The sequence below is a fragment of the Watersipora subatra genome, chromosome 1, assembly GCF_963576615.1.
Source record: "Watersipora subatra chromosome 1, tzWatSuba1.1, whole genome shotgun sequence".
NCBI classification, from domain to species: domain Eukaryota; kingdom Metazoa; phylum Bryozoa; class Gymnolaemata; order Cheilostomatida; family Watersiporidae; genus Watersipora; species Watersipora subatra.
Genome location: NC_088708.1, coordinates 41063376 through 41091059, shown reverse-complemented (window position 1 = coordinate 41091059; position 27684 = coordinate 41063376). Strand labels below are relative to the sequence as shown.

At 34.0% G+C, this 27684-nt stretch overlaps 1 protein-coding gene across 2 annotated transcripts; it reads left to right on the top strand.

The window, feature by feature from the left end:
• Nucleotides 1-200: 200 nt before the first annotated feature.
• On the top strand, nucleotides 201-27481 carry LOC137401883 (transforming growth factor-beta receptor-associated protein 1-like). Of its 2 annotated transcripts, none has more exons than XM_068088360.1 (20): nucleotides 201-333; nucleotides 761-868; nucleotides 1051-1103; nucleotides 2191-2278; nucleotides 5611-5796; nucleotides 5947-6051; nucleotides 7350-7484; nucleotides 8630-8790; nucleotides 9897-10029; nucleotides 11295-11393; nucleotides 11518-11805; nucleotides 12342-12535; nucleotides 12768-12915; nucleotides 13575-13715; nucleotides 18014-18108; nucleotides 22780-22894; nucleotides 23734-23894; nucleotides 24653-24725; nucleotides 26805-26995; nucleotides 27226-27481. In XM_068088360.1, the coding sequence occupies exons 2-20, from the start codon at nucleotides 779-781 to the stop codon at nucleotides 27314-27316; spliced, it is 2547 nt and encodes an 848-aa protein (XP_067944461.1). In that variant the 5' UTR covers nucleotides 201-333; nucleotides 761-778; the 3' UTR covers nucleotides 27317-27481. The 2 variants fall into 2 exon arrangements, with proteins under 2 accessions (XP_067944461.1, XP_067944468.1); XM_068088367.1 differs by having other exon boundaries at nucleotides 211-239.
• Nucleotides 27482-27684: the final 203 nt, after the last annotated feature.

Genomic DNA, 27684 nt, shown 5'->3' with positions numbered 1-27684 from the left:
ACACTCCGAAAAGTTGATTTAATCTTTCGTGAAATATAAGTTTGTTGTCATTTTTTCTTTAACCTTTTGAACTCTTTCTAGCGATGCCAATTATTTTTCTACGCCAACGCCAGCTATCGCTCTAAATACGAGCTACATTATAGATTGCGGCATCATTACGCCTATAAAACAGACTTCGGAGCGTTTACGAGCAGCTACCCCAACAACACCCCAAGGCCGATGAATCGGCTTCGCTAAGAGTAAGAAAAGACTTGATTTTGCGTGCATTAAACTCGCCAAATGCAATGTATTACCATCGATATGAGGGTCGATGATTTGTGTAAAAAAATTAAGGTAACTATTTTTATGGTAAATGTAAGCTTATAAATTTAAGATAATAGGCATTGTTTTTTATGAGGCTAAGAAAGTTTGTTTAGAAACATCGGAAAAACGGAAAGTGAATAGTTGGAAGGCATTTATATAAATAACATCTAAAAAAGTTAGCTTTAAGAATAATTTTTATTTCATGAGAAAATTTGGAAGGATAATGGCATGCAAAGCAATACTAATGATACGTAACACCATGTTCATCACAACTTCAACCAAGAACTAGTCAATAATTAAACTGGTGAAAGTGTTGTTTTTTATTCTAACTCAAATAATCTATGGTAAAACGTTTTTTTCTTGCAAAGTTTTATAGACTTCATGTAAATGCAATGCATTTTTATATCATACCTATGTTCATTATTATCTATTGCTTGTTTCTTTCTTTTTTATTTAGCACGGTCATTAGTGCGCTATGAGTACTAAAGCATTTGAGCTAGTATCTGTTCTGGAAAGGCACACACTGCTTTCAGATATAAAAAGTGGGCAACAATCTTCTGCCGAGGTAAATCTTTTAATTTAAACCTCACCTACACAAATGAGTTGTCAGTTTTAGTGATGCATTTACAGCACTTCGAATTTAGACTGTGCACAGACAGTTTTTTAGTTGTATTCAAAGCATGTAATTCGGTAAATAATGAGACCATTCATTTGCTATTATTTGTTTTTATCAACTCATTTTGATAGATAAGCTGCTTGGACTGTTGTACCAAGAACATATTCATCGGAAGCACCAATGGGTGAGTTTATATAATTTGAGATTTTTGTGCTGGAGATAAAATAAGTTTTCCTATTTTTATATTATATTACAAGACCCTTCACTTTGATTTTTCAAGTGTTTTATAATAACTTTTTTAAAATACTTTAACCTTTGAGTTATCATCATTTCTCTATATTTCTTATGCTTCTTTTTCTTAGAGCCTCTGCAGTTTCTTTATAGTTCTTTATTCCAAGTTGCTTTCTCTTTTACCTGTTTTATTGACAACACTGGTTACATGACCCAAGTTTGTTTCGTTCAACTCTGTGTTGGTTTTGATTCTTGCACAGTACAATCTCTATCTGTCATTCTGTTCAATTACCTAATTTTTAATCTGTCTCAGGGCTCTTTCATGGCTGCTTCATAGTTAAATCTTTTTATTGTGTTGACTTATATACAGTGACACTTGTGATATCAAATCTACCTTATTCTACCTTGATAAATATTTTGATTGTTCTCAGTAGTTAGATGAGAGATAAAAAAGTATATTGACAGCTATAATTTTTTAGTAATTCACTCTTACGTATCTTTATAGCTTGAATAGAATTTTACTAAAATATATGTAACATTAGCCATTGATGTAAAAGTAATTGTTTTAAATTGTTGGCAACTTATTTTGATCATTGTTCATAGTTGACTACTATTTATTTTTGTTTGTGAATAATGTGTAAAGGATATTGTATTGTGCTTTGTAATACATTTATATAGAGCTATTGAGTCTTGTGCCAACAGGCATAGACATCTAAAATCTTATTAATACATTTTATATAGAGTTATTGTATCTCATGTTGACATGCATAGACATCTGTGAGTCATTAAGTTGTGCACATGTATTATTACATAATATATATATATATATTTAATAGTGTTACTTTCCAATGGCTTTTTATCAAATTTTTGAGACTCTTTGGAGATATCATCAATCGGAAAACCCAACTAATACTATATTCAATGACTGGAGTTGCAATAACGTTGAAGTCTGCCTTATATTTGACACAGTTAAGGTCATGTTAAGGTCATGCATTCCAGCATCTCATCTCCGCATATCCTTTTTGTGTGAACTTTTTTAGCCTCGTTGTTCACTATACTGTGGATGAAAAAAGATCAGGAGAGAAAACAGCTTATCGAACGCATCTACAAGGAAAGAGACATGTTGCAGTAAGTGGTATGCCTGCATTGAAGTAGTAGTGTGTTTATGGAAATGGCCTGCAATATTCAAATTAATGTTTTGATTAAAAAAAGAAGAGCTTCTATGAATACCACAAGTTTCAGTTGTGGAAACCTTTAAATGCATAGTCTGTGACACATTCTTAACTTTTTGCTAAAACAACATTATATATATAATGAGTTCTCGGTTTATCTAACTGACAAAAATTGTATTTTTATAGACTCTTAAACTCCCTTTACAAGATGTTTTATTTTCATCGCTCATAGTTGCTAGCAGTAAAAATGTGTGCATATTTCTAACCATATGAGATAATCGCCGCAGATTTTTACTTTTCTGTAATGTTAGATACGCCCATCTGTTTATTTCCTGTTACGCCTACTTTCACAGCGTATCAAGAATAAGGCAGGGTGGAGGTTGTTTAATTTAGTGAGCAGTTTTGGGATAAAATCCTTGCGGTATCACTATTGTCACATTTTTCTAAGTCATGCAACTTATTGCGAATGAAAAAACTCCTCTATTAGACGTTGGGGTTGTACACACACTGACTAGTTTTTTCAGGTTGACCATGAAACGTTTGTCTAGAGATAACTTTTCTGACCGAAGTTGGTAAACTCATGTAGCTTTATGTCTTGAGCAGTTTCTATTATATATACGTTAATATATTTTTCAACTTTTTTTTAGTATTGCAAAAATGGGAGGTCAGTCATTGATTGGTTACTAAGTTTTTAACACATTTTTGTCTCAAGTTATTGTGTTGTATCTGTTTGGATAACTTCTTTGGAGTATAATTAAATATAAATAAATAATAAATCTTTGGGTACTTAATTAAATAACTATTCCAACAATGAGCTTTTTTTATAAATAATAATACTTGGAAACTGATGTGTATATGGTTGGTTTGGTGAATCAGTGGTAAACTCCGAATAACAACCATGTGTCACAATCGTAAGACTGAAACAGTTTCTATGAGGAAGAATCTCAACTCAAATCCTATGGTAGTTTCAAAGGAGTGTTATTCTTTAATTTGGAAGAAAAATAATGTCATAAATACAAATGACTACCCGAAGTTGTGAGTACCTGCCGAGTACTCTCGACAGCAGTTGCTCAAAATTATCAGGAGCATAACTGGAGATGTTTTATTCCCGCTCTTCCTCTCGTTTTCCTAATAGCTGACTCACTTTGGCGCGCTGTCACTACAAAAGGTTTGATGAGAAATGGAGAATACCGTACCTCCTTTAATGACTTGAATCACTTTAGTATTTGGTATAACAATATTACTTTTCTACACATCACACGTGGCACTATTATGTACGCGTCATTTGTATGCTTCGTTGTCTAGCATGACAAAATGTTTTCCACCGAGTTCATATTTTTGATTAGCAGGTTGTCATGCTGTCCAAAAAACTGAAATTCTACCATTTGATCGCATCTAATCGGTGTACGCGAGTTTACAATCTTGTAACACTACCAGCGTAACCGGAACAGAGTTGTGCAATTGACGGCTATTCATAGACTAGCAGATAGGTACTATCAGCATATCACACTTGCCAGACACGAGTGAAAATGGGTGTCTAGAAGATTGTCCCAAATGTTTTATTAGAAAAACTCTGTAAACGTGACTCTGTTACTTAATAACTCAACATGATAAGCCCTCTGTTCTGTGTCTTTCATGACCGGTCTCCAATTCTATATGTACATTATTTATAACAACTTGTCATCAATATTGTACAGATTAATTTGTTTACATTAATAAAAATATGCAATTCTTTTTATACGGTACATCTGTATCTAGGTCAGTATCTCTGTATCTAGGTCAGTATCTCTGTATCTAGGTCAGTGCTTTGTGTTTAAATCTTAACTTACATTTCAAACATTAAATAAATTTTTAATCACTACTAAAAGTTGGTTTTAAAATTATTTTGCATAATTTCAACCTTAGAGTACGTGGTGAACTGCTTTTCAAAGTAACACAAAGTGGCTGAGGTAATCAAAGCATTTTTAAAATTTTTACTGACAATTTCTGTGGCTTTGAATTTAAAATTATCTAATTTTGAAGTTTGGAGGTTTAAGATTTGTCTTTTCCAAAATCCTTTTTCGTATACGTAACTTCACATTGGTAGGCTATAAAATGACTGTTGTTGAACTTAACTGTTTTTTAGTATTTTTAGTAACAGTATTTACTCACCTTTTTGCGCTATGTAACGAGGGAGCTTGTGGAATGCGTGAGTGATTGAGCCTGACTTTATAGCCTTCATGTTATGTCTAAAATACCTATACACTTGTACACTGGAAATGACAGAGGTTTCCCTTGTTTCTGAGGCACCGCACTATCCGTACAATTATATGGCATGAGCCAAGTAAACAAACTTACAAAAAGGATTCAAGTGTAATGGACATTACCACTACCACTACATGGTATTTGGCATTAGACTGGTTCTGTAGTTCAGATGTCCAAATCTAGACAGACTCTGCATGCATAGGAAGCATGTCTTATGTTATCATACCACTGCCCTGGCAGTATCAAGTGCTCTGATTGTCAACTGTGCCAATAAAGCACAGATAATAAGTATGCACACAATAATTCTAACATTGCGGAAGGTGAATGGCCCAAGTGGTAGTGTGCCAGGTAGTGATTCCGAATGTTGCGTGTGCTAATCCTGTGCGATGCAATCTTTTTTTCGAACATCCTACCGAGCTTTCGTTGGACCGATGAATCCGGCTCTTATTATAGTAAAGATGATTTTTGTAAGGGTAAATTATTCCCTAATTGTCTAACCACATTCATATTCTGATATAGAATATCAAGGAATCGCTCTTGTACCATAAGTACATTTCAATAGCTGTAAATTGGACTTTAGTATTGCATCTAGATTCATCTTCAATTTCTCAATCTTGTCAAGACAAGCAATGTACCCATAGTATGATGCTGAGAGTTTAAAAAATCTGCCCTGAATTATTAAGTGTAGCAGTTGTTCTCTTCCTAAATGCTAAATGTCACCAATTGAAATGCAACAAATCTAAATAACACTTCCATATTACCTGCAATTGTCTGCTCTTGTTGGAATACTGTTCTTCTGCACTAGCGCTTGTCAGCTCCATCAACTTAGATATAGCGGATGCATATTTGCACCACTTTGTCTATAGTACTGTGAGAGGTATTCTCTATCTTCTGAAAACTCCCAATTAAATTTTTGGAATGCTTATCATTAATTGCCACGGTCGTTTTATTGCAAATTTAATGTCGGGTAAAATTTTTCAAGACAGTTAATAAGGCTGCTGATCAACTATCATCATTATTATCAGAGATTTATTATTTTTGTAGAAGAAAGCTATTCAGCAGCTAAGCTATATACCGTGCTTAGATAAAGCGATCCTTCTCATCGACGGAGTAGTCTGTGTGTTTGATACAGTAAAATGTGATCTATCGTCTAGCCACGATAGGTTACGGAATGTTCATTCCTTCAGCGTTGATATGCAAAGGGATAATGCCAATCCATTCAGCCGACAGGTAAAAATCTGTAATTATATAACCATTGATGCACTGTCTGCCTGTTCTGATACTCAGGTCTCTCAATGAATACTATCTTTAGTAACTGTCTGATAATTGATAAACATTTTAACGGTTCAAATACTTTGAGATTATTTTTATTGTTCGCAGATTTGTTTCGCCAGCAGAAAAAAGCAGCTACAACTCTACAATCTGTCCGCTGACAAATGGATTCACATAAAAGATATCAGTCTGCCTGAGTTGCCACTCATCACAGTTAGTAATCCTATTTTCACCCTCTTCAACATTTTCACCCATCAGCTGCTGTTGTGTTTTGGGTATATAATTGACTTCATTAAATGTGGTTTTATGGATAAGGAAATCGATTCCTGTTTCATTCGGTCTTAAATTGCTCAAGGATCTGTGATACAGCTCTCTTTGTTCGGGTAGTTGTTAATACCCTACAATCAAACATATGAGTCTTTAACTCTAGTAGTACAGCTGCTGCTGTCATTTCATGTCACGATTATTGCTGATGACTAAAATATTAAAACGGCATCAGTATGTCCACCACATGGTGCGCTGGGATATGATGTCATACATAAGGACATGATGTAATATAGTTCTAACACTTGCTATATAGGAACATGTTGTGATACCGCTGGGTATCATGTGGTCTACTGTTATGTCACAGATATTTTATTACTATTATACTGTTGTGATTCGTGGTATGTTGTATTATGTATTGTCATAGGTATGCATTACATATTGTTACATGTATGTGATATCTCAATGTATTATGGGTTATAAATAATGTAGAATGTTGTTATTTTCTAGTGGGTGATGCGATATACTGTTATATCACATTATATATGATATGGTATAGCATTATTACACCGCATTACAGAATATATGATAATATTGTTACCACTCCTGACATGGTGTGTACAATATCGTTACCTCTCCTGACATGGTGTGTATAATATTGTTACCTTTCCTGACACGGTGTGTATAATATCGTTACCTCTCCTGACATGGTGTGTATAATATCGTTACATCTCCTGACATGGTGTGTATAATATCGTTACCTCTCCTGACATGGTGTGTGTAATATCATTACCTCTCCTGACATGGTGTGTGTAATATCGTTACATCTCCTGACATGGTGTGTATAATATCGTTACCTCTCCTGACATGGTGTGTGTAATATTGGTACCACACACACCACGCACAGACCACACACCACACGCCACACACCGCGCACATACACACCCCTTGACATACCACACGCACACACCATGCACACACAATGATGAACTGAGTTATATTACTATAGTTGACAGATCATATGTACTAGGATGATGGCTAAATGTTTAACTCTAGGATTTCATACAGTACCACACACACATCACACTTTGTATGTAAAACCTTTTCATTCCATGTTTTCATTTAAAAGTTGTTAAGAGGTTTACAGCTTTCCCTCTATTTTCTTGGAGTCGATCAAATGTTATGTTACTACTGACTTGTACAGTTGTCTTTGTTTAAACTAACTCTCAGTAACTGATTGTTTGTAGTGCCTCGACTCCAATAAACTCTGTCTGGCTCTCCAAACTAAGTACATGCTCGTGAATACAGAAACATCCAAAATGCTCGATCTCTTTCCATACAACAGAGAGACTGACAGTCCATTTGTGAAGAGATTAGAAAAGGTATTTGCAATCTTTTTCATATAATGTACTTTTGTGGATTCTTATCTCATAATAATGAATTAGTAGCTTGCAGCTCAACAGATGGCTACACATATCTAATTGTTTATCGAATTATCTCTGCTCTGTTACAGTTCATATCATTTCAGTTGTAAATAATCTTTTTGTTTCAGTTTAATTAATTTATGCGCCTGTAGATAAGAAAACCAGTTTTTATTATGTTTACTGCACAAGGTCTAGTAGAAAATATGCAAGCATTCTAATACGTACACATGTACACACATGTACACATGAACACACATGTACCATGACAAACATGTACACATAAACACACATGTACACATGAACACACATTTACACATAAACACACATGTACACATGAACACACATGTACACATAAACACACATGAACACACATGTACACATAAACACACGTGTACACACATGTACACATGAACATACATGTACACATAAACACACATGTACACATAAACACACATGTACACATAAACACACATGTACACATGAACACACATGTACACTTGAGCACACATGAACACACATGTACACACAAACACACATGAACACACATAGACACGCATGTACACACAAACACGCATGAACACACATAGACACGCATGTACACATAGACACACATGTAAACATGAACACACATGTAAACATGAGCACACATGTACACACAAACACACATGAACACACAGACACACATGTAAACATGAACACACATAGACACACATGTACACATGAACACACATGTAAACATGAGCACACATGTACACACAAACACACATGAACACACAGACACACATGTAAACATGAACACACATAGACACACATGTACACATGAAAGTATTGTTCTTCGGCTTTCTTTAAATTTGTCAATTGATATCTTTAGCTTAAATTTCATTGTCTTGTTTTGTAAAATAATGATTCAGAAATTAAATACTTATATTTTCTTTATAATTTTTGTTTTCGTCTGCTTCTTTATTCTAACTTACAAAACTACCGCATGATGTACGTGCAAGTTGTAAATTACTTCAAGGGAGGGTCAGCTGTTTGCTCAAATTTGACATCATATGTTGAGTAATTCACAAGTTGAGGCCTGACTGCAGCTTCTTATTTTCTAGGGAGAATTCTTTCTAGGTGGTCCCAGTGATCTAGGAATGTTTGTGTCAGCATCTGGGGTATCAAAGCGACCACCCATGCAACTGAAGAATGAAACGTTTGCATTGGCATTCTCATCTCCCTATCTCATCTCACTCAATCATGAGTTTATCGTTATACACAAGTAGGTACCACATAATAACTAGGTAGCATTCGTCATTTGCCTGTGACACATCTCTACTTTTTGTACATTCGGGAACACAACTCTTACACATGTGAACGCAACTCTTACACATGTGAACACAACTCTTACTTTTGTGAACACAACTCTTACTTTTGTGAACACAACTCATCCTGAAGAACTTGTTTGGCTCTTAATGAGATGTTTCCTTACACACTGTTGATCCCAGGAGCATTGTCTCTTCTCCTTAAACTCACTTTCGGTGTTCTGTTTTTTGTATCCCCTTGTGCAGTAGACTCATCACAAGTCCTGTGAAGTCTCTTCTGCAATGCAAGAGATGCAATGCAGAAGAGACTCTTTTTCTCTTCATATTGCAAGTTCGAATCCTATACCAAGCAATCTTTTTCCCAACATTTAACCATGGTTGTGGGAAGACAGATGGACACGGCTCTTATTATAGTAAAGAATAAAGTAAAGATTGTGTGGAGGTTTGCACAGACATCTTGAATGTTTCAATTACTTGACAAAAGTAACATGGGGTCAAAGGTTCAATTGTATATGTTGCTCGTGTAATACTGTCGCCATTTTATGTTTTTCTACTTTTTTCTGGTTTTAAAATTAAAACATTTTAATTTGTGCTTTGTTGACCTTTCACTCTAAAAAAATTAACATTATCACAAAAATTCTGTTATGTAAAACTGTACTTGCCGAGTCTCCTAAATTGGAATCTCTAGACTTACCTCCCCCTTATGTATTAAGTTTGTAAAGCCTGGCTCTGATCAGCCTGATTGTCACCGATAATGGATGCAAGGTCTCTAAGTTTCTTTGCTAACATTCATATGTCAGATTTCATTTAACTTTAGTCATACAGAGCTCTAGGGACAATCTTCAATAAGTGGACTTATTTAACAAAAAAAGACAACTCCTGTTTGGAAAATACTATTTGAAGTTTGCATTACTGTTCATCTTTTATACAAACATCAAAATTGTAGATAATAACATTGTCCTTTCTGACATAAGATATGAATACATCATTTTAAGTTGTTTTAATCTCGGTATCTCTGGTAAGACAACTTCCATTAAGCTGTATTCAAATGATCTGTTGGCAGCACTTTAGATCAGCAACAGAAGCAGGCAATAAAATTTCAGCGAGGTATCAAGTTACAAGAGCTCTCAGACCGTGTGCTCGTCTCATCCGGCCAGGACATCTATGCTCTTGTTCCTGTGCCTTGGCAGAAACAGGTGTGGCTAATCAAACTGATTCTCAGTATATGCAGTCTGACCTTGACCTCAATTCAAGCCAGAAGGCTGTTCAAAAATGATTTGTTTAAAATATGAATCGCTTTTTCTCATTACAATTAATGTAAATAGTATTAATTTGTTCTAAGATACAAACTATTTGAACAAACTAGATAAATAGATACAAACTTCTATTTAAACATTTTACATTATTTTACTCTCATTTAGAAAACAGGTAATATATCAAGTATCTAGGATTTTTCATAAATACCTTGTTAACACAGTGTAGACTAGCCTGAGGGATGTGCTGCTCTACCTGCAGCAACTAGCCTGAGGGATGTGCTGCTCTACCTGCAGCAACTTTGAACCCCAGCCTTCAATTCTTCAATTTTTGTGTAAAATGAAACAGTGTAGAAATAGCTTGTCTGTTTTATTTTAGTGAAAAGAAAATCATCCATACACTATTCAAAAGACATATAATTTATTCAGCGCTTCGTACACTACAGAAGTGCACGTACATACTATGTTGAATGCTAAATAACAGTAGTCCAGTTGCTGTCTTCACTGCAAGACGAGTTTTTATTTTAATGATGGATAAGCGGAATGGCATAATCCGATTGGCTTTTTACTGATATTGATAACAGCAGCATGGCAATACATTGCTGATAAACATCACAATGCTGCTTGGGCTAGTTAGAAGTAAAACATCTATTTAAGGAGGTTAACCACCGCAAAAAAGGAGTTACAAATTACCAGAGATAGTCTATTAAGAACAAATGCGTTTTGGACAGCAAACTATCATGCCCGACAATGCAGGAGCACTTATGGCAATACTGTTAAAAGCCTTGAAAGATTGTATGTCATTTGTACTACTACGTAGAATCAGACATCTTGGCCAGTAATTAGTTGTCATGCTTATAAATCCTGCAATTATTTATGTGGTATGACGACTACTCAAACACTCACATAGAATTACAGACTAAATACGGTGTTTTGCTACACCTAAATTGAACTCTTGCATGCTTTCTTCATGATTTCAGAAAATCTAATTTTGACGTTTGCACACTGCTTAGCATTCCTGATTTTTCCTAGAATTTAATTTTTCCAGGCTAATCAGTTATTTTTGCTAGGTACATGTTAAATTATTTTAATAAAAGCCTGTATTAAGAATTTTGGTGCGTCAGTGAAGTGGTGTTGTTACCTTGCGTCTAGTCATTACTCTAGTGAGTCAGCCACTGTAGTCATTGCGGCCTCTTTTTTCACTGCAGGTCGAGGGGCTACTAGAGGATGAAAAGGTGGATGAGGCTCTGAGTCTAGCTGAGTCATCTTCAAGAATCTCTGGTCTCTCTTCGTCCCAATTCCGAGAGGTTGGTAGTTGTATTAGAGGGTGCAATGGCTCACCTACCATATTGCCCAGTTACAAAAGTTGAGTAGCCGCAACAGTTAGTTTTGAATGCATGGTTTTACTCTGAATTGTTCATCTCCTTGCAGCTCTATTCTGTCCTTCTGCGAAAGGCTGGTTTCATAGAATTCTCACTCTACAATTTCGAAAAAGCCCAACGCTATTTCACAGAAGGAAACGTTGACTTGAGGGAAGTGATCAGCCTTTTTCCAAGTCTTCTGTCAGCATCTTCAAACTTTACGAGGTCACGCCCTCCGTTACATACTTTTGCTGATATCAAACAGATAACAAAAGGAGATTTGGAAAAGTTGGAGCTTTGTAAGGCATGGCTCGTCAGGTATCTCGAAGCTGGTCACCCTCGCACTCAGGAGAAGAAGGTGAGTGTACAACTTTTCAACGTCTCTGGACTTTAATGCAAATCTGTATTAGTAAATTAAGGAAATGAAATTGAAAAACTAATACATAGACCACTAAATTTCTTCAAATATCTTACTATTACCTATATTTGGTGATATTCTATGTATTGTATAATATTCAGTATATTTCTACATAGCTGCTATATACAGTAATGGCATAAGTACTACTAGATTTACTAGATAGACTTGCTCAAACCTCAAGTACCTGCTTGCAGGTTTGACTGATGCAGGTCAACAGGTGTTTGATGGTTGGCCACTTCAGGTCAATAGTAAATGATGATGATGTATGTATGTGAATCAGAGCTCTCGACTCTTGTTTTGTCTCATCACCTTGAAATGTTAGTCAATGGAGTGTAAAGTAAAACATCTAAACCAACTGTTCCATTTTTTCCGTGTGCTCCTTTTGGTAAGTTGTTCGGAACCCCTATGTTGCTAGTCCAGAGGAGACAATTCCCACTTACTCATAATTTCATTAATATTTTACCTTGCCTACAAAGGATGTGCACACAGCACTTATGAAAGTCTATTCGGAGAATTGCCCAGCAGACTTGATCCAACTTCTGCAGAAGAACTACCAGGGCTATCCTGTAGATACAGTTGAGGCTCTGCAGTTGCATAAGAGGTTCCATGCACTCGCTATCTATTATCAACGGAATTCTGAGGTGGATAAGGCTCTAAATCTGTGGTCAAGGTATCTAATGGCACGCAGATTTCTGCTTCTGCTAAATTCCTCAAGATATTTTGCTATTGCTCACTTTTATATTACTTTCTATAACATCAAAGGATTAAAGAGCAAGATCCAGAAAAAGGAGAGTGCCAAAGCTTTTGTTTTTAAATCTTTGTTTTGTATTATTATTATTGTTGTTATTATTATTATTCAACGGTGTGCCATGACAGTCTGTCGCATTGGAATGTGTTGGCAGGCTGTTAAACAAAGAGCTGAGAGATGAAAGCTTTGATACGCTTGGCCTTCCATATTTTGCGGATGTTCTGTCCAAGATGAGCAATGCTGACCACGTGCTTACCTATGCCCCGACTGTCCTTGAACTGGACCCTCTAGTTGGTGCTCAGGTCAGTTTAGAGCACTCTGGTCATGTTTAGAGCACTCTGGTCATGTTTAGAGCACTCTGGTCATGCTTAGAATAACTTTGATACAGCATCTTCAAATTGAAGGTGTTTAAATTTGTTGTACATCATAAGTTGTACAACATGATGTACAACTTGTTGTACATCATAAGTGTTGTACAACCTGTGTTGTACAACTTGTTGTACAATACAGGTTGTACATACAACAACATACAACAACTTATGTTCAACGACGTGAAGGATCTTCTTGTGCATATTTTACAGTTTAAAATGGCCGATCAAAGCTTTCTTAGAGAAAACCATTTTATTATGAGAAAAATGATTACTAACTGTTAAGTGAGCTGAAGTGGTGAAACATAATTAAATCTTTTTAGATTATGAGACAAATTTATAGTAGAGATTTATTGTAACATTAAATTTAGCTTGACAACCTTGCAGTTAGTTGTTTGGGGACAGCGGGAATTAATGAAACAAAGCCTGATACTGGCTGAAATTCTAGATTAAAATCTGTAATAAACTCCTAAACTCTGTAAATAACATCCTGTTTTAAATGTTGACCTAGTCATAATTTAGGAGTTTACTGAAGTTGAGAGTTGTCTACCCAATGTAAGTTTTGGAGATTTTAACCATTATGATTTATATAGATATTTACAAAGATCTTTGCCTCCGATGTAAAGCATCCTGACAAGAAGCTGAAACCAGAAGCTGTGATCGATTTTCTAGTTAGATTTCCAAAAGCTTTGACTTCATACCTTGAGTACTTGGTGAATGATGCAGATCAACAGGTAATCCTTATACACTTATGTTATGGAATGTTTCTACTTTGAATGTCTGCTCTATATATATAATACTAGCTGTGCTACCCGGCGTTGCCCGGGTAATAAAAAACTCTTTGGACAGAAAATGGATTTGTATTTAACATATAACAACATTTGCCATTCCAACTTTCAAACTACATATTATGAGAGAAGTGCTTTGTGTAGTTGAAATAAACTAAAAGAGCAAATAAAAACAACTGTAAAGGTTTTTAAACTTTGTCGAACAACTGTAAATTTTAAACTTCATATCATGATTTCATGAGAAAAATGTTTTGTGCAGGACAACTAAATTAAAAATGAATAAAACGGCTGTAAATTTAAAATTTCATAACTTTCAACGGCGTATGTCTTTTAATAACGTACCGTAGAACCTCAGTTCTTGAACATAATCTGCTCCAGAGGATTGTTCGAAAACTCAGTTGCTCGAGATCCAAAACAATTTTTCTCTCAAGAATAAATGTATGTAAATTTTAATCCATTCCAAGTCGAGAGAACAACTTCAGTAAAGTATTTTTTCAACATTTCACACCGTAAACTGTACTATATACTGCATACTATAAATACAAACAGGTAAATATAGATGCATGTTTAATTTTAATAAAAGGTTTTCTATTTATAATAATGGAAAAAGAAAACAAAAGTAAACGTTTCGTATATTTTGCTGTTAAAATATCAAAAACATTAAAGGTTAAGATACAATATCAAAAATTGCAGAAATCGATAATGAAACAGCAAAAAAATGCAACAGATCAATGACATCAAAAATTGTAGGAAAAAGAAAATATAAACAGGAATAGCACATTTATTTCACATCTTTGAAGGAGAATCCTCCTCCAAAATAATTTAGTGTAACTCGACTGGAGGGGTTAGCTCCCTAGCAAATCTTTTCGGTAGAGGAGACGTCGTCCCAGATGATTCCTCCCTTGTAAAGAATTTATGAAGCGTAAATTGCTTCTCTGTTTGGCAACGAATGTTTCCATGCAGTTTCCGGAGCTGTTCCAGTTCCAATGCGCATGCTCCGGTTTGGTCGAGAACCGAATTTATGTTCAAGATCCGAGACAGACAAATCTCAAAATCTTTGGTCAAAAACAAAGTTGTTCGGGAACTGATTTTCCACGGTATATAATCAGTACACAAATCGCCAAATTTTAAGTTCGAGATAAATTATTGTCGATATCGTGGGGCAGAATGAATTAGCCCTAACGAAAAAAAAATGAAGAAGCATCGTGTTGCATAAACTTAGGTCTCAAAATATTTTTAACAAAGGCGTCGTAACGTGTGGCGCATTGCTAAAATAATTAACGTGTGGTTACGGTATATCAAATATGATAACGCCTTAGATCGAAATTTTTTAACAGGTGCATCGTAACGCATGGACGTAATGCTAAAATGATAGCTTTAGCTGGACAATCAAAATAACGAATACACATGCGACCAATTTTGAGAAATATATATATAGAAGAAGATGTTGCTACTCTAAATGTCAGTTTTGTATAGAATATATTGTTATTCTGAATGTCTACTCTATATATAATATGTTGTTAATATGAATGTCTACTCTGTATAGAATATATTGTTATTCTGAATGTCTACTCTATATATAATATGTTGTTAATATGAATGTCTACTCTGTATAGAATATATTGTTATTCTGAATGTCTACTCTATATATAATATGTTGTTAATATGAATGTCTACTCTGTATAGAATATATTGTTATTCTGAATGTCTACTCTATATATAATATGTTGTTAATATGAATGTCTACTCTGTATAGAATATATTGTTATTCTGAATGTCTACTCTATATATAATATGTTGTTAATATGAATGTCTACTCTGTATAGAATATATTGTTATTCTGAATGTCTACTCTATATATAATATGTTGTTAATATGAATGTCTACTCTATATATAATATGTTGTTAATATGAATGTCTACTCTGTATAGAATATATTGTTATTCTGAATGTCTACTCTATATATAATATGTTGTTAATATGAATGTCTACTCTGTATAGAAAATATTGTTATTCTGAATGTCTACTCTATATATATAATATGTTGTTATTCTGAATGTCTACTCTATATAGAATGTGTAGGATTAATTAATTACTCAGGATGTCTACACATTAGCTTATACTACATAATATTTGATAATGGTGTCAATATTCAGAAAGTATTTGGTAATTTTAGTTAATCAATATGTTGCGGCTGATATCGGTCAACACAATAGAAAGGGATACTAACTGAAGCGTATAATTCTGCTGATCTAAAAATTTTATAATGTTATAGATGAGTGATTAATGTTATAATGTTATTGATGAGTGAATAATGTTATAATGTTATAGATGAATGAATAATGTTATAATGTTATAGATGAGTGAATAATGTTATAATGTTATAGATGAGTGAATAATGTTATAATGTTATAGATGAATGAATAATGTTATAATGTTATAGATGAATGAATAATGTTATAATGTTATAGATGAGTGAATAATGTTATAATGTTATAGATGAATGAATAATGTTATAATGTTGTAGATGAGTGAATAATGTTATAATGTTATAGATGAGTGAATAATGTTATAATGTTATAGATGAATGAATAATGTTATAATGTTATAGATGAATGAATAATGTTATAATATTATAGATGAGTGAATAGTGTTATAATGTTATAGATGAATGAATAATGTTATAATGTTATAGATGAGTGAATAATGTTATAATGTTATAGATGAATGACTAATGTTATAGATGAATGAATAATGTTATAGATGAATGAATAATGTTATAATGTTATAGATGAATGACTAATGTTATAGATGAATGAATAATGTTATAGATGAATGAATAATGTTATAGATGAATGAATAATGTTATAATGTTATAGATGAATGACTAATGTTATAGATGAATGAATAATGTTATAGATGAATGAATAATGTTATAATGTTATAGATGAATGACTAATGTTATAGATGAATGAATAATGTTATAGATGAATGAATAATGTTATAGATGAATGAATAATGTTATAATGTTATAGATGAATGACTAATGTTATAGATGAGTGAATAATGTTATAGATGAATGAATAATGTTATAGATGAATGAATAATGTTATAATGTTATAGATGAGTGAATAATGTTATAATGTTATAGATGAATGAATAATGTTATAATGTTATAGATGAATGAATAATGTTATAATGTTGTAGATGAATGAATAATGTTATAATGTTATAGATGAGTGAATAATGTTATAATGTTATAGATGAGTGAATAATGTTATAATGTTATAGATGAATGACTAATGTTATAGATGAATGAATAATGTTATAGATGAATGAATAATGTTATAATGTTATAGATGAGTGAATAATGTTATAATGTTATAGATGAATGAATAATGTTATAATGTTATAGATGAATGAATAATGTTATAATGTTATAGATGAGTGAATAATGTTATAATGTTATAGATGAATGACTAATGTTATAGATGAATGAATAATGTTATAATGTTATAGATGAATGAATAATGTTATAATGTTATAGATGAATGAATAATTTTATAATGTTATAGATGAATGAATAATGTTATAATGTTATAGATGAGTGAATAATGTTATAGATGAATGACTAATGTTATAGATGAATGAATAATGTTATAATGTTATAGATGAATGAATAATGTTATAATGTTATAGATGAATGAATAATGTTATAGATGAATGAATAATGTTGTTATAATTGAATCTCACTTTATTTTGTAACTCTCTATATCTATATCTACAGCTATGATTATAGTTACACGTGTTTTGCTGAACTAAAACATCAGTTTTAGGAATTTTTTATAATTGGTACTTCATGTTACTAAGATAGGAAATATAGGGCAGAGCAGCGTTATAAGAATGGTAAATGAAAGTCAAAGCGATGGAATGTTTGGTCTCGTACTCGCATAAAGCTTCGTGTTGCATTTCTTTTTACCAAATACATATGAATAATCATGTTAACTAGTTTATATCATACTTTCATGATTTTCAAGTAAGTCATATAGTCAATCAGCGAGTCTATATAGTCAATCAGCGAGTCTATATAGTCAATCAGCGAGTCTATATAGTCATACAGAGTGTAAACTCTTTTAGTAGGCGTATGATGTAGTGATATTGGACTTGGTTAAAGGTGTTATAATTATAGCCGCGCCTTCAATTAAGTGTCTGATAGTGATGAGATCATTTATTCTGTGTTGCAGAAGGAGGCATTTCACACTCATCTCAGCATGGTTTACTTAGATCAACTATTTGAGGCAAGGCACAATAACAAAATGGAAGAAGTTAAAATTATAAGGTAAGGAGTTATCTTTCATCCGGTGGAAAAACTACAAAATGATTCTAAAATTGCCAAGCAAACATGGATAGACATTAATTACTTTAATAAGCATCACTAAAGTATGGCTCAAAACTGGTAGAATTTAATCAGCGGTAGTAGCATTATGCCAGTATAATGATGAGCCAATCAAATGCGAATAAATAGTTGCAAAATAGAACAATGTTATAGGCAAAAATACATACATGTATATTGTTCAGACATATTCTCAAACTTAATGATATCCAACTGAAAGACAACTCCGAAACTTTCCAGAAGTTTCAGAATTCCTTTTTCAAATTACTAATTGAAAAGATACAAAGTGTCGACACTTAGTCGTCATCGCGGATACACATACGTATATATAACGTATATATAATATATATATACAATATATATACAATGTATATACATGTAGGGGAAGGCGGGGTAGAGTGAGACAGATTCTTTCAAGCACTCATAAAATGTTTCCTGGTAGACTGAGGATCCATATGTTATCACAGTATAATCTTTGTACATTCTAAACCCCTGCCGGCTTAACTTTGTCTAACTATATTTCTCTTTGGAATTAGGGCTATTTGAAAAAGCTGTCTCATTTGACCCCATTAATATTCTTAAGGGTAGCATGAGACAGAAACTGAGGGTACCTGGAGACAATGATTTGTTAGTGGGGAGGTTGAGACATCAAAGAAATTAATTAGTTTCATGCTATAAAAAAATATTTTTTCAAACTAAATACAGTAAAACTACATAAAGTAACATTATATTGAACATAGCATAACATGTATGTTCGTAACCCAAAATAACATGCACATTGTATGTTCATAACGTAACATACAATAACGTGTATCCTAGGCCTAATTTATCACACACTCATCTACTCTCGATGTCTATGTGCTTCGACTTTTTACTTTTGCAATATTGGCAATAAAATGAATAAATGTTTATAATTGATATTTAGCATCTGAGTCTATCTTCCGTCTATGTTGATATTCAGGATCTGAGTCTATCTTACGTCTATGTTGATATTCAGCATCTGAGTCTATCTTACGTCTATGTTGATATTCAGGATCTGAGTCTATCTTACGTCTATGTTGATATTCAGGATCTGAGTCTATCTTGCGTCTATGTTGATATTCAGCATCTGAGTCTATCTTACGTCTATGTTGATTTTCAGGATCTGAGTCTATCTTACGTCTATGTTGATATTCAGGATCTGAGTCTATCTTACGTTTATGTTGATATTCAGGATCTGAGTCTATCTTCCGTCTATGTTGATATTCATCATCTGAGTCTATCTTATGTCTATGTTGGTTGGGAAAAAACGGTCAAATTAATACATAGATTTCTGGCACTGTGTTCCACCGTGACTCGCCGATTTTGGTAGTTTGTAGCGTAGCTGGTTGAGATTTTACATTTTACGTTTCTTCATTTACATCTGAAACATTTGGCATTATAAATTTATAGTTGTCTGTCCTTGACATCACTCTACGAAGACAACTAATGCTGAGCAGTTGATTAGCACGGATATCTAGAACTCTATCAACGTAGTACATTGCTGCATCTGAAGCAGTTTTGTACTCAACAAGAACATGATCACCCTCTGCTGCCTCTTTGACATTGCCTTGCTGAACTATGTTCACATCACGTACCACACCATTGATCTCTTCAGTATATTTGTCATGTGAATCATCCAACTTGTCGACAGCTATTGCAATATCATAATCACTTGATCTGTTCTCATCTGAATTATCATCTTTAGTTTGTTGGTTTGATTTTTTTTCTTTTCGGCCTACTGTCCTCTGTACTTTCGGCTGTGTAGAGGACTGCTCTATGTCAGACGTATTAGTAGCGATAATTCTTTTCTTAGTCTTTCGTTTACTTTGAAGCTTTTGCTTACCATTATTCATCTTTTGAATTCACTCAGGGGCATATCATAGCTGGTGGCCAGAAGTTGCCCGAAGCGTCGACAATACAGCAAAGAGTTGATATCTCTCCTCTTTCAGTGCTTGTTACTTTGTTTACTCGATGAGTACCTTTAGGAGCAATTACTCGAGGTGGGTCACACGCTGTGGTAACTGCTGTTTCATCCAAGTTATATATTATGTTGGGTTCTTCCGCCAAGCTGGGCGCTCTATCAAAAATTGTTTGTAGATTTGACATGAATTGATTCGCATTGTACTTATTGAAACAGCCGTTTCGTGCCAAACTACATGATTCTGGTTTGCGTAGGCTAAGAGGATGACGCTTAATGAAAGAAGACATCTAATCTTTCCCTGCCATAGAATTCTTCACCCAGTTGGTGGAACTGCTAAGCTGTTTGTTACAGCTAGTTCAAAAAAAATTCCCTAGCATCAGGAAATGTCATTCCATAGTTCATGGTAGAACACTTAGCTAAGTATTCCGCTAACTCCTTTTCCATACTTGCATTCATAATTTTGCGGTTATTGTATTTAGGCTCAGACTCTATACTTCTTTCTCCAGATTCCTTGTGTTTCTTCACATACCTGTCTATAAAAATATAGCAGAGAACAAATCAGGCTGCGAACTTGTCATGACACTCTTCAAATGACATATGTAATAACTGCTATACTAGTAAGGGGTTTTACATCAAACAAAAACAATATTAGTGGTTTGCAATGTTCATGCTCACTAAAATACGCTGTAACTTGGACCTACCTTGCTAAGGTTTGAAATGGAATCTGCATCAGCTCTGTAGCTCGTCTTAGAGTTAGTCCATCTTTAATAACAAGTTTAGTAGCTCGTTCCATATCATTTCCATCATTCTTAACTCTTTAGTATTTATAGTTTCTTGGCATGAGGCTGCAACTTAAATAAACTTATCACAACATACAATAGGGTACCTTGAGATACATAGTCAACATACAATAGGGCACCTTGAGATACATAGCCAACATACAATAGGGTACCTTGAGATACATAGCCAACATACAATAGGGTACCTTGAGATACATAGCCAACATACAATAGGGTACCTTGAGATACATAGCCAACATACAATAGGGTACCTTGAGATACATAGCCAGGCACAGTGAGACAGAAGGTATGGTACCTTGGGACGTTGTCTCAAGCTTTCCTTAATGGGGCGCATTGAGACAAATCAATGTTATTATATACCTAAAATGAGGGTAGTGTGAGACAGTGTCTCAAGCTACTTTATGGCACTTTGTCTCAAGCTACCCACAGTGGTCAAAATATAGAAAAAATTAAATGAGCATGGCTAAAAATGAGAATAAGGATAGATTTTAATCTGAAATTGTTGCCAAAATAATAAAGCATTTAGGGTTGCACATTTGACTATTGTAAACCTAAGCATTTGAGAATAACATTCCACCAAACGTATGCATGTATCACGGGATTTTTTCATAAAATATGAAGAAAACTATCTTAGCCTTAGCTCTGACATACATGTACCTGCAGTTATCTTGAAGCCTTTTTGCAAAAGAGAAAGTATACAACTTTTTTCACTTTTTAATGCAAAGAACTCTGGAGATTCTCCTAAAGATTCCCCTCTGCAAGTCTTGTCTCACAATACCCTTATCTCATCTAACCCCACCTTCCCCCAGGTATTTTTTGTATATATTCAACATATGCCGTATATATATATATATATATATATATATATACTAGCTGAATGCTTTGCATTGCACGGGTATTAAAAACAGCTTATAAGAAGTTGCAGGTAATGTAGTTGCCAATGGCTAATTTGAGTAAGCTAGTATCCGTATCGCTAAACTTACTAATAAGAGCCGTGAAAGCAAGCTTTAGTGACGTTGTGTGTAACGCAGAGTCGCTATGCGTATTTTAACTCAGATAATGACTCTTATCGGTCAATGGATCCAATGCATCCCGTGTAGTCTAATGTGTTAGATTCTCACATTGTGAACAGGAGGTTTCGAGATGAAATCTTCTCCGTAGGGATTTTTCTTTTTTAGATTTTAATCAGCTATAGCTTAACAGACACCGAACTTAATAGACACCGAACGACAACAGACGATGACAAACTGAGATTTATATATACATCTATAAATACAGTATATTGTATTTGTATGTCTAGAGTGTTGGAATAGGTTAAAGGTTAGACTAGGTTCCGACATTCTAGTTATTTATAACACTCCACTCTATACAGAGCATAAAGTGCTGTTAGCAGTAGGCTTGACTTCTTATCCATTATATATATTATATATATACTGTATATATAATATATATATGCAATATATTACGTATATAATATATTATATGCAATATATATAATTGATATATATATATATTAATATATATCAATTATATTAATCCAATATTACATATATACAATATATGCTGTATTGTATATATATTATATATATATTATATATAATATATATATACAAAACTGCACATAAATATATTACTTATTACTTGGTAGACTCTTATATAATAACTTTATTATATTGTCGTTAAGCAGGATATACCGGTGTGGTATTTGTAGTCATGCTATTTGTAATAATATCAAGCAGTGAGATAGAAAAACTGTGTCCACATGACAGAAAGAAAACTTTGATTTCTTCCTGTCATGTAGAGGAGGAAGCCCCTTGATAGCTTTTTTAAATACGTGTATTGACTAAACTCAGCACCCGGTTTTTTCTTACTCAGAAAAAAACTGCAGGAATTTCTTTCAAGCTCAACTAAATACTCAGTCACGCTTATTCTTGGACGCGTGGAGAGAGATGATTGGCTACTACCTGAGGCAGCCATTTTGTATGGGAAGGTAACTTTATATTATTATTTCCAAGGTAGCAGTCGATCACTAACAGTTTAGAATATTCTGATTTCAATTCATAGAAAATCTAAACTATAATACAAATGTTTTTTGTGGGTTCTTACATAGAGACCCCTTTCTATATCTAATCTATGTAATTCATCATATGATATGTCTACAAGGTTTCTATAGAAGGAATAGCCACATAGAGAGAGTTTGCTCTTGAAGTATATTTAAGTTATCTGTAGTCTAATGCTATCAATATAACACGAATAAATGTCTTGAGAAATATATGGAGTAACGTATAAATCTTGTTGAATAAAATTCATATCTCTTATCAGTATAATCTAAAAGATATATTATTACCAGTATAATGTCAAAGATATATTATTACCAGTATAATCTAAAAGATGTATTATTACCAGTATAATCTAAAAGATATATTATTACCAGTATAATCTAAAAGATATATTATTACCAGTATAATGTCAAAGATATATTATTTATGCATTTTGCATTTTATAATGCTTCATTTTTCACATGATCAATGAGACCTGAGGGCTCCTAGTTGTTTACTAAAGTTATAATAACAATTGCCACCTAATATTTAGTGATAGCCTGTATTTAAGTAAAGGAACCACTATGTGGCCGCGTCTGCTGACCCTCTCCAACCCACCTATAATAGCGGTGCCCCGTTATAACTATCAGCCTATGAAATAATAATTCAGCAAAAATGTTAAAACATACATGTATCTGTGACAATAAAGCAAAGCTATCTTTTGCTAGATGTTACTAGTAGGGTAGTGCGTAGGACTCTCTAATCCGCGCTATATTGTATGCTCTGCCAGGCGGGCAATGACAAGGCAGCTTTAGATATCCTTGTGAACAGACTTGGAGACTACAATGCTGCCAAGCAGTACTGTGTGCAACAAAGTGCTTCTAAGTCTACGGCAGCAGAGAGGCAGCAGCTCTTTGAAATTCTACTAAATCTATATCTGGAAAAGACCAAGTGAGTGTCAGGATATTCTTGGTATACAGTAGACACTCCTACAATGTAAATAATCTGTTCCGAGGGCGTTTAAGTTATAGGATTTTATGTTATACTAACAGTAAAATACATGCAAATAGCGTAATCCATTCCAAATCTTTCCTAACTCACCATTTTGGTCATTCAAATATAAAAAACTGAACTAACTTTTTAATTTAATGACTGATATTATTAGTTTGTACTGACAACTTTTCTTGTTTTTTTCGTATCACTTTCACTTGGTTTAGCGTTCACGATTTAGTAATTTTACGTTAAGGAGAGAACACATTCAATGTCAATTTTAATCAATTAGTCACTTTTCTCTAGACAAAAGGTCTATGGTAAAAAAGAAAAATTGCATTTTGTCTAAAATAAAGTAAAACAAAAATATCTTTACTATTGAAGGGAATATCTGTCTCTTTGTTTGTTTCCGAAGCCAGGATTAGGGGTTAGGACAAAATGAATTTTAACGAGACTCAGTAGACAGTACTGTTCAGTTATATAAGAGTGATGCAAGGTGTGATCATTTCATCATTACATAACTTTATGTGGCATGAAGCAGAAAAGCTGTCTTTAAAATTGCAGTTTTCATAAAACTTCCTTTTTTTACTGTGCATGAAAAACTCTTGAAAACTAATCTGATCTCATTTGCATATATATTAGTAGTGCTACATTTAGTGTGTTCATAATCGGTCATTGTTGAATGCGTTGGTAATTGTTATTATGCATTTTTGTTGTAGGAGCGATGAACAGATGAGAGTCTCTGTGATAGATTTATTAAATAGCCCACATGCATCATTCAATGCTGCCAAGGTAGGCTTATCACCAGCTCTTCTATCAAATACTTTTGATGCCGTGTTATTTATGTCAGTGATGCCGCAGATTAGTGATGCCGCAGATTAGTGATGCCGCAGATCAGTGATGCCGCAGATCAGTGATGCCGCAGATCAGTGATGCCGCAGATCAGTGATGCCGCAGATCAGTGATGCCACAGATCAGTGATGCCGCAGCTGTGATGCTGCTCAGATATATGTAGTGGAGGTGTTAGAATTTGTTATCATGTTCTAACATGATAACAAATTCTAACAAACTTTTCATTTGTTATCATGAAAAATACTCCTTCAGTAGCCAAGATAGGGTTGCTCAAATGCCAACCCATAGAGCAAGTCAGGTTCTCTGTCTCTCAGCTATGCCTGCACATTCTTGAGCAACATGGTAGAGTAAAATATTCATCAAGCTTTGGCTATCAATTTATGTTATACTGTTCTGCACTGAGCAAACACAATAAAATACCTTGAATTTTATTATCAGCATCACTGTAACTATGTCTTCAAAAACTGTTGATATGAATTTTTAACTACCGGTAATTAATTTCAGGATTATTTTTAAGAATATCTCGAGGTAGGCTAGGTATAGAGTTGTAAAGGTAGGGTAGGTATAGAGTTGTAAAGGTAGGGTAGGTACAGAGTTGTGAAGGTAGGGTAGGTATAGAGTTGTAAAGGTAAGGTAGGTACAGAGTTGTAAAGGTAGGGTAAGTACAGAGTTGTAAAGGTAGAGTAGGTACAGAGTTATGAAGGTAAGGTAGGTATAGAGTTATGAAGGTAGGGTAGGTACAGAGTTGTAAAGGGAGGGAAGGTACAGAGTTGTAAAGGTAGGGTAGGCATGGAATTGTCAATTTGCAGTAGGTACAGGTTTGTCACAGTAGGCATAGAGTTGTCAAGGCAGGGTGCTGTATGTTTTTCCAAGTAATCCTATAATCCTCAGGAAGTGAAATTAAAAACAGTTCCATTGGACTAAAACAAAATAAGTTTTTGGTTTTAGCGTAACACGATAAATGCTCATATGATAGTTCTAGAAGTATTTCTATAGTTACAGTATATGATAAAGTTAAGCTCTTATCACTAGTTTCTAATGGCCTATCACTATGATTTTTTCGATTGCAAATATCACATAGACAGCTCAGATATCAAACACTGTGATGGGCCCAGAACCTATAGTTCAGTGGCACTTTCATGTCAAGGCGGTTTGCTAAAGCCCGTTGCTAATCTAGTCTTAATAATGATCAAAGAAAGGAGATTTACGAACAGAATTGGTCTTGTAACTTGGCTGGATTGATTTGTATGTGTAGATGCTAAGTGAGGTTGTCTCGCCTCACTCAGTCTAAGCAATCATTCTACTCATCCTCTTTTTAGTCATTTATTTTCATTCAACCTCAACAAATGATCATCTCCATGAGTTGTAAGCTGTAATGCTATTGGCTCATCCTCAACAAATGACCATCTCCATGAGTTGTAAGCTGTAATGCTATTGGCTCATCCTCAACAAATTAGCGTCTACGTGAGGTGTGAGTAATAATGATATTGGAGTACAATACTAAGCAATGATGGCCAGTGGGTCACACATCTCACTCTTTTTAAACCTTGTAATATGATTTGTAGCTTATTAGTCATCAGACGCGCCGCTGAACTTGTACAATGGTCATCTCTAGATGGCAAGCGGTGGGAACAATTCCAAATGGTATTGCGCAAAATAATTGTTCAATATTAAACTTAAATTTAAGCTAACATTTTTAATTTGTAATCTTTAACCATTCGATTTGTCAAATCCAAAATATTACTTTCATTTTCTTTCTTTTTCTATCTTCAGTAGAACTCGGGTGTAAAACTAAAAAGTGACCTCAAGTTTTTTTCTTATTTTCGTGATGTCTAGATTTTGAAGATTAATAATAAACGAGAGATCAATGGACTCTTTTACGGTCTTTTCATACTTATCCTCAAATTAAGAAATTTGCTTTTTACTTATACATATATTAGTTGTTCACAGAATGCCAGCTTAGCATTGTTGCGAGACATGTCCAGTTTGACTAAATAAGGGAGTTGTTTTCTTTCGCAGGTAGCCGAGGTAATTCCTGAGGATTGGTCCATAGCTCTGCTTTCCAAGTTTATGCTGAATACAGTGCGAGCCAGTTTACACAACGGTCGTCAAGCCAGCATATGCAGTCAGCTAGCTTACCACAATTATTTCCTTGCTAAGAAAGACTATCTGTCTCTAAGATCAACAAATATAAGCATTACTGATAGCAGGTACCGCAACTTAAATTGAGTGTCTTATGATGACTCACACCACCACATTTGTTGCCATATCGCCAGTTTGAATAGCAGTCTATTCGATCAACACCAAATAAGGCATTCACTAATAATGTTGCAAGGAGTTTGCACCTCTTATGTCGTATTTCCATGTCACAAAATAAAATTTCAATGATTGAATCATGTATTATTTACGGATGAAAAGTGATGTAATCTGGTCATTGCAGGAGATGTGAGGTCTGCCATCAGAAGTTCAAGGATAGCGCATTTGTCCGATTACCAAATGGAAACGTAGTTCATCCGAAGTGCAACAACTGATCAAATACTTGTATTTTATCAATGGTGCTAGTGTTTTACTTGCTGATCTTAACATTAGCAATGGTGATAAAAATTTTGATGTGAAATTTTCTTTTTTTAATAAATATTTGAATCCATTTTACTGTGAACAATATTGTATGGTTGTTCTAATACATTTATTAGTGTTGTCAATATTTACAAGTATGCATGCCCATCAACACTGACGTGATCAGTTTTAGCTTAAATGAAAAATGCTGAAGGCGTCAACATCCTAGCTGGAAGGTAAGTTTTTTTGTGCCACTACAGTAGACATCTTTTTAAAGTCTAATACCTTAACATCCTCAAGTTTTCCATATCTTACTGGAACTCAGTGAAGTAGCACTAAATGC

Bases quoted from the DNA above. Each gene is read 5' to 3' on its own strand.
- LOC137401883 (XM_068088360.1), top strand. From the start codon at position 779: ATGAGTACTAAAGCATTTGAGCTAGTATCTGTTCTGGAAAGGCACACA. The intron at 12,916-13,574 runs GTCAGTTTAGAG...TGATTTATATAG, and splicing joins ACCCTCTAGTTGGTGCTCAG to ATATTTACAAAGATCTTTGC. The intron at 22,895-23,733 runs GTAACTTTATAT...ATGCTCTGCCAG, and splicing joins CAGCCATTTTGTATGGGAAG to GCGGGCAATGACAAGGCAGC.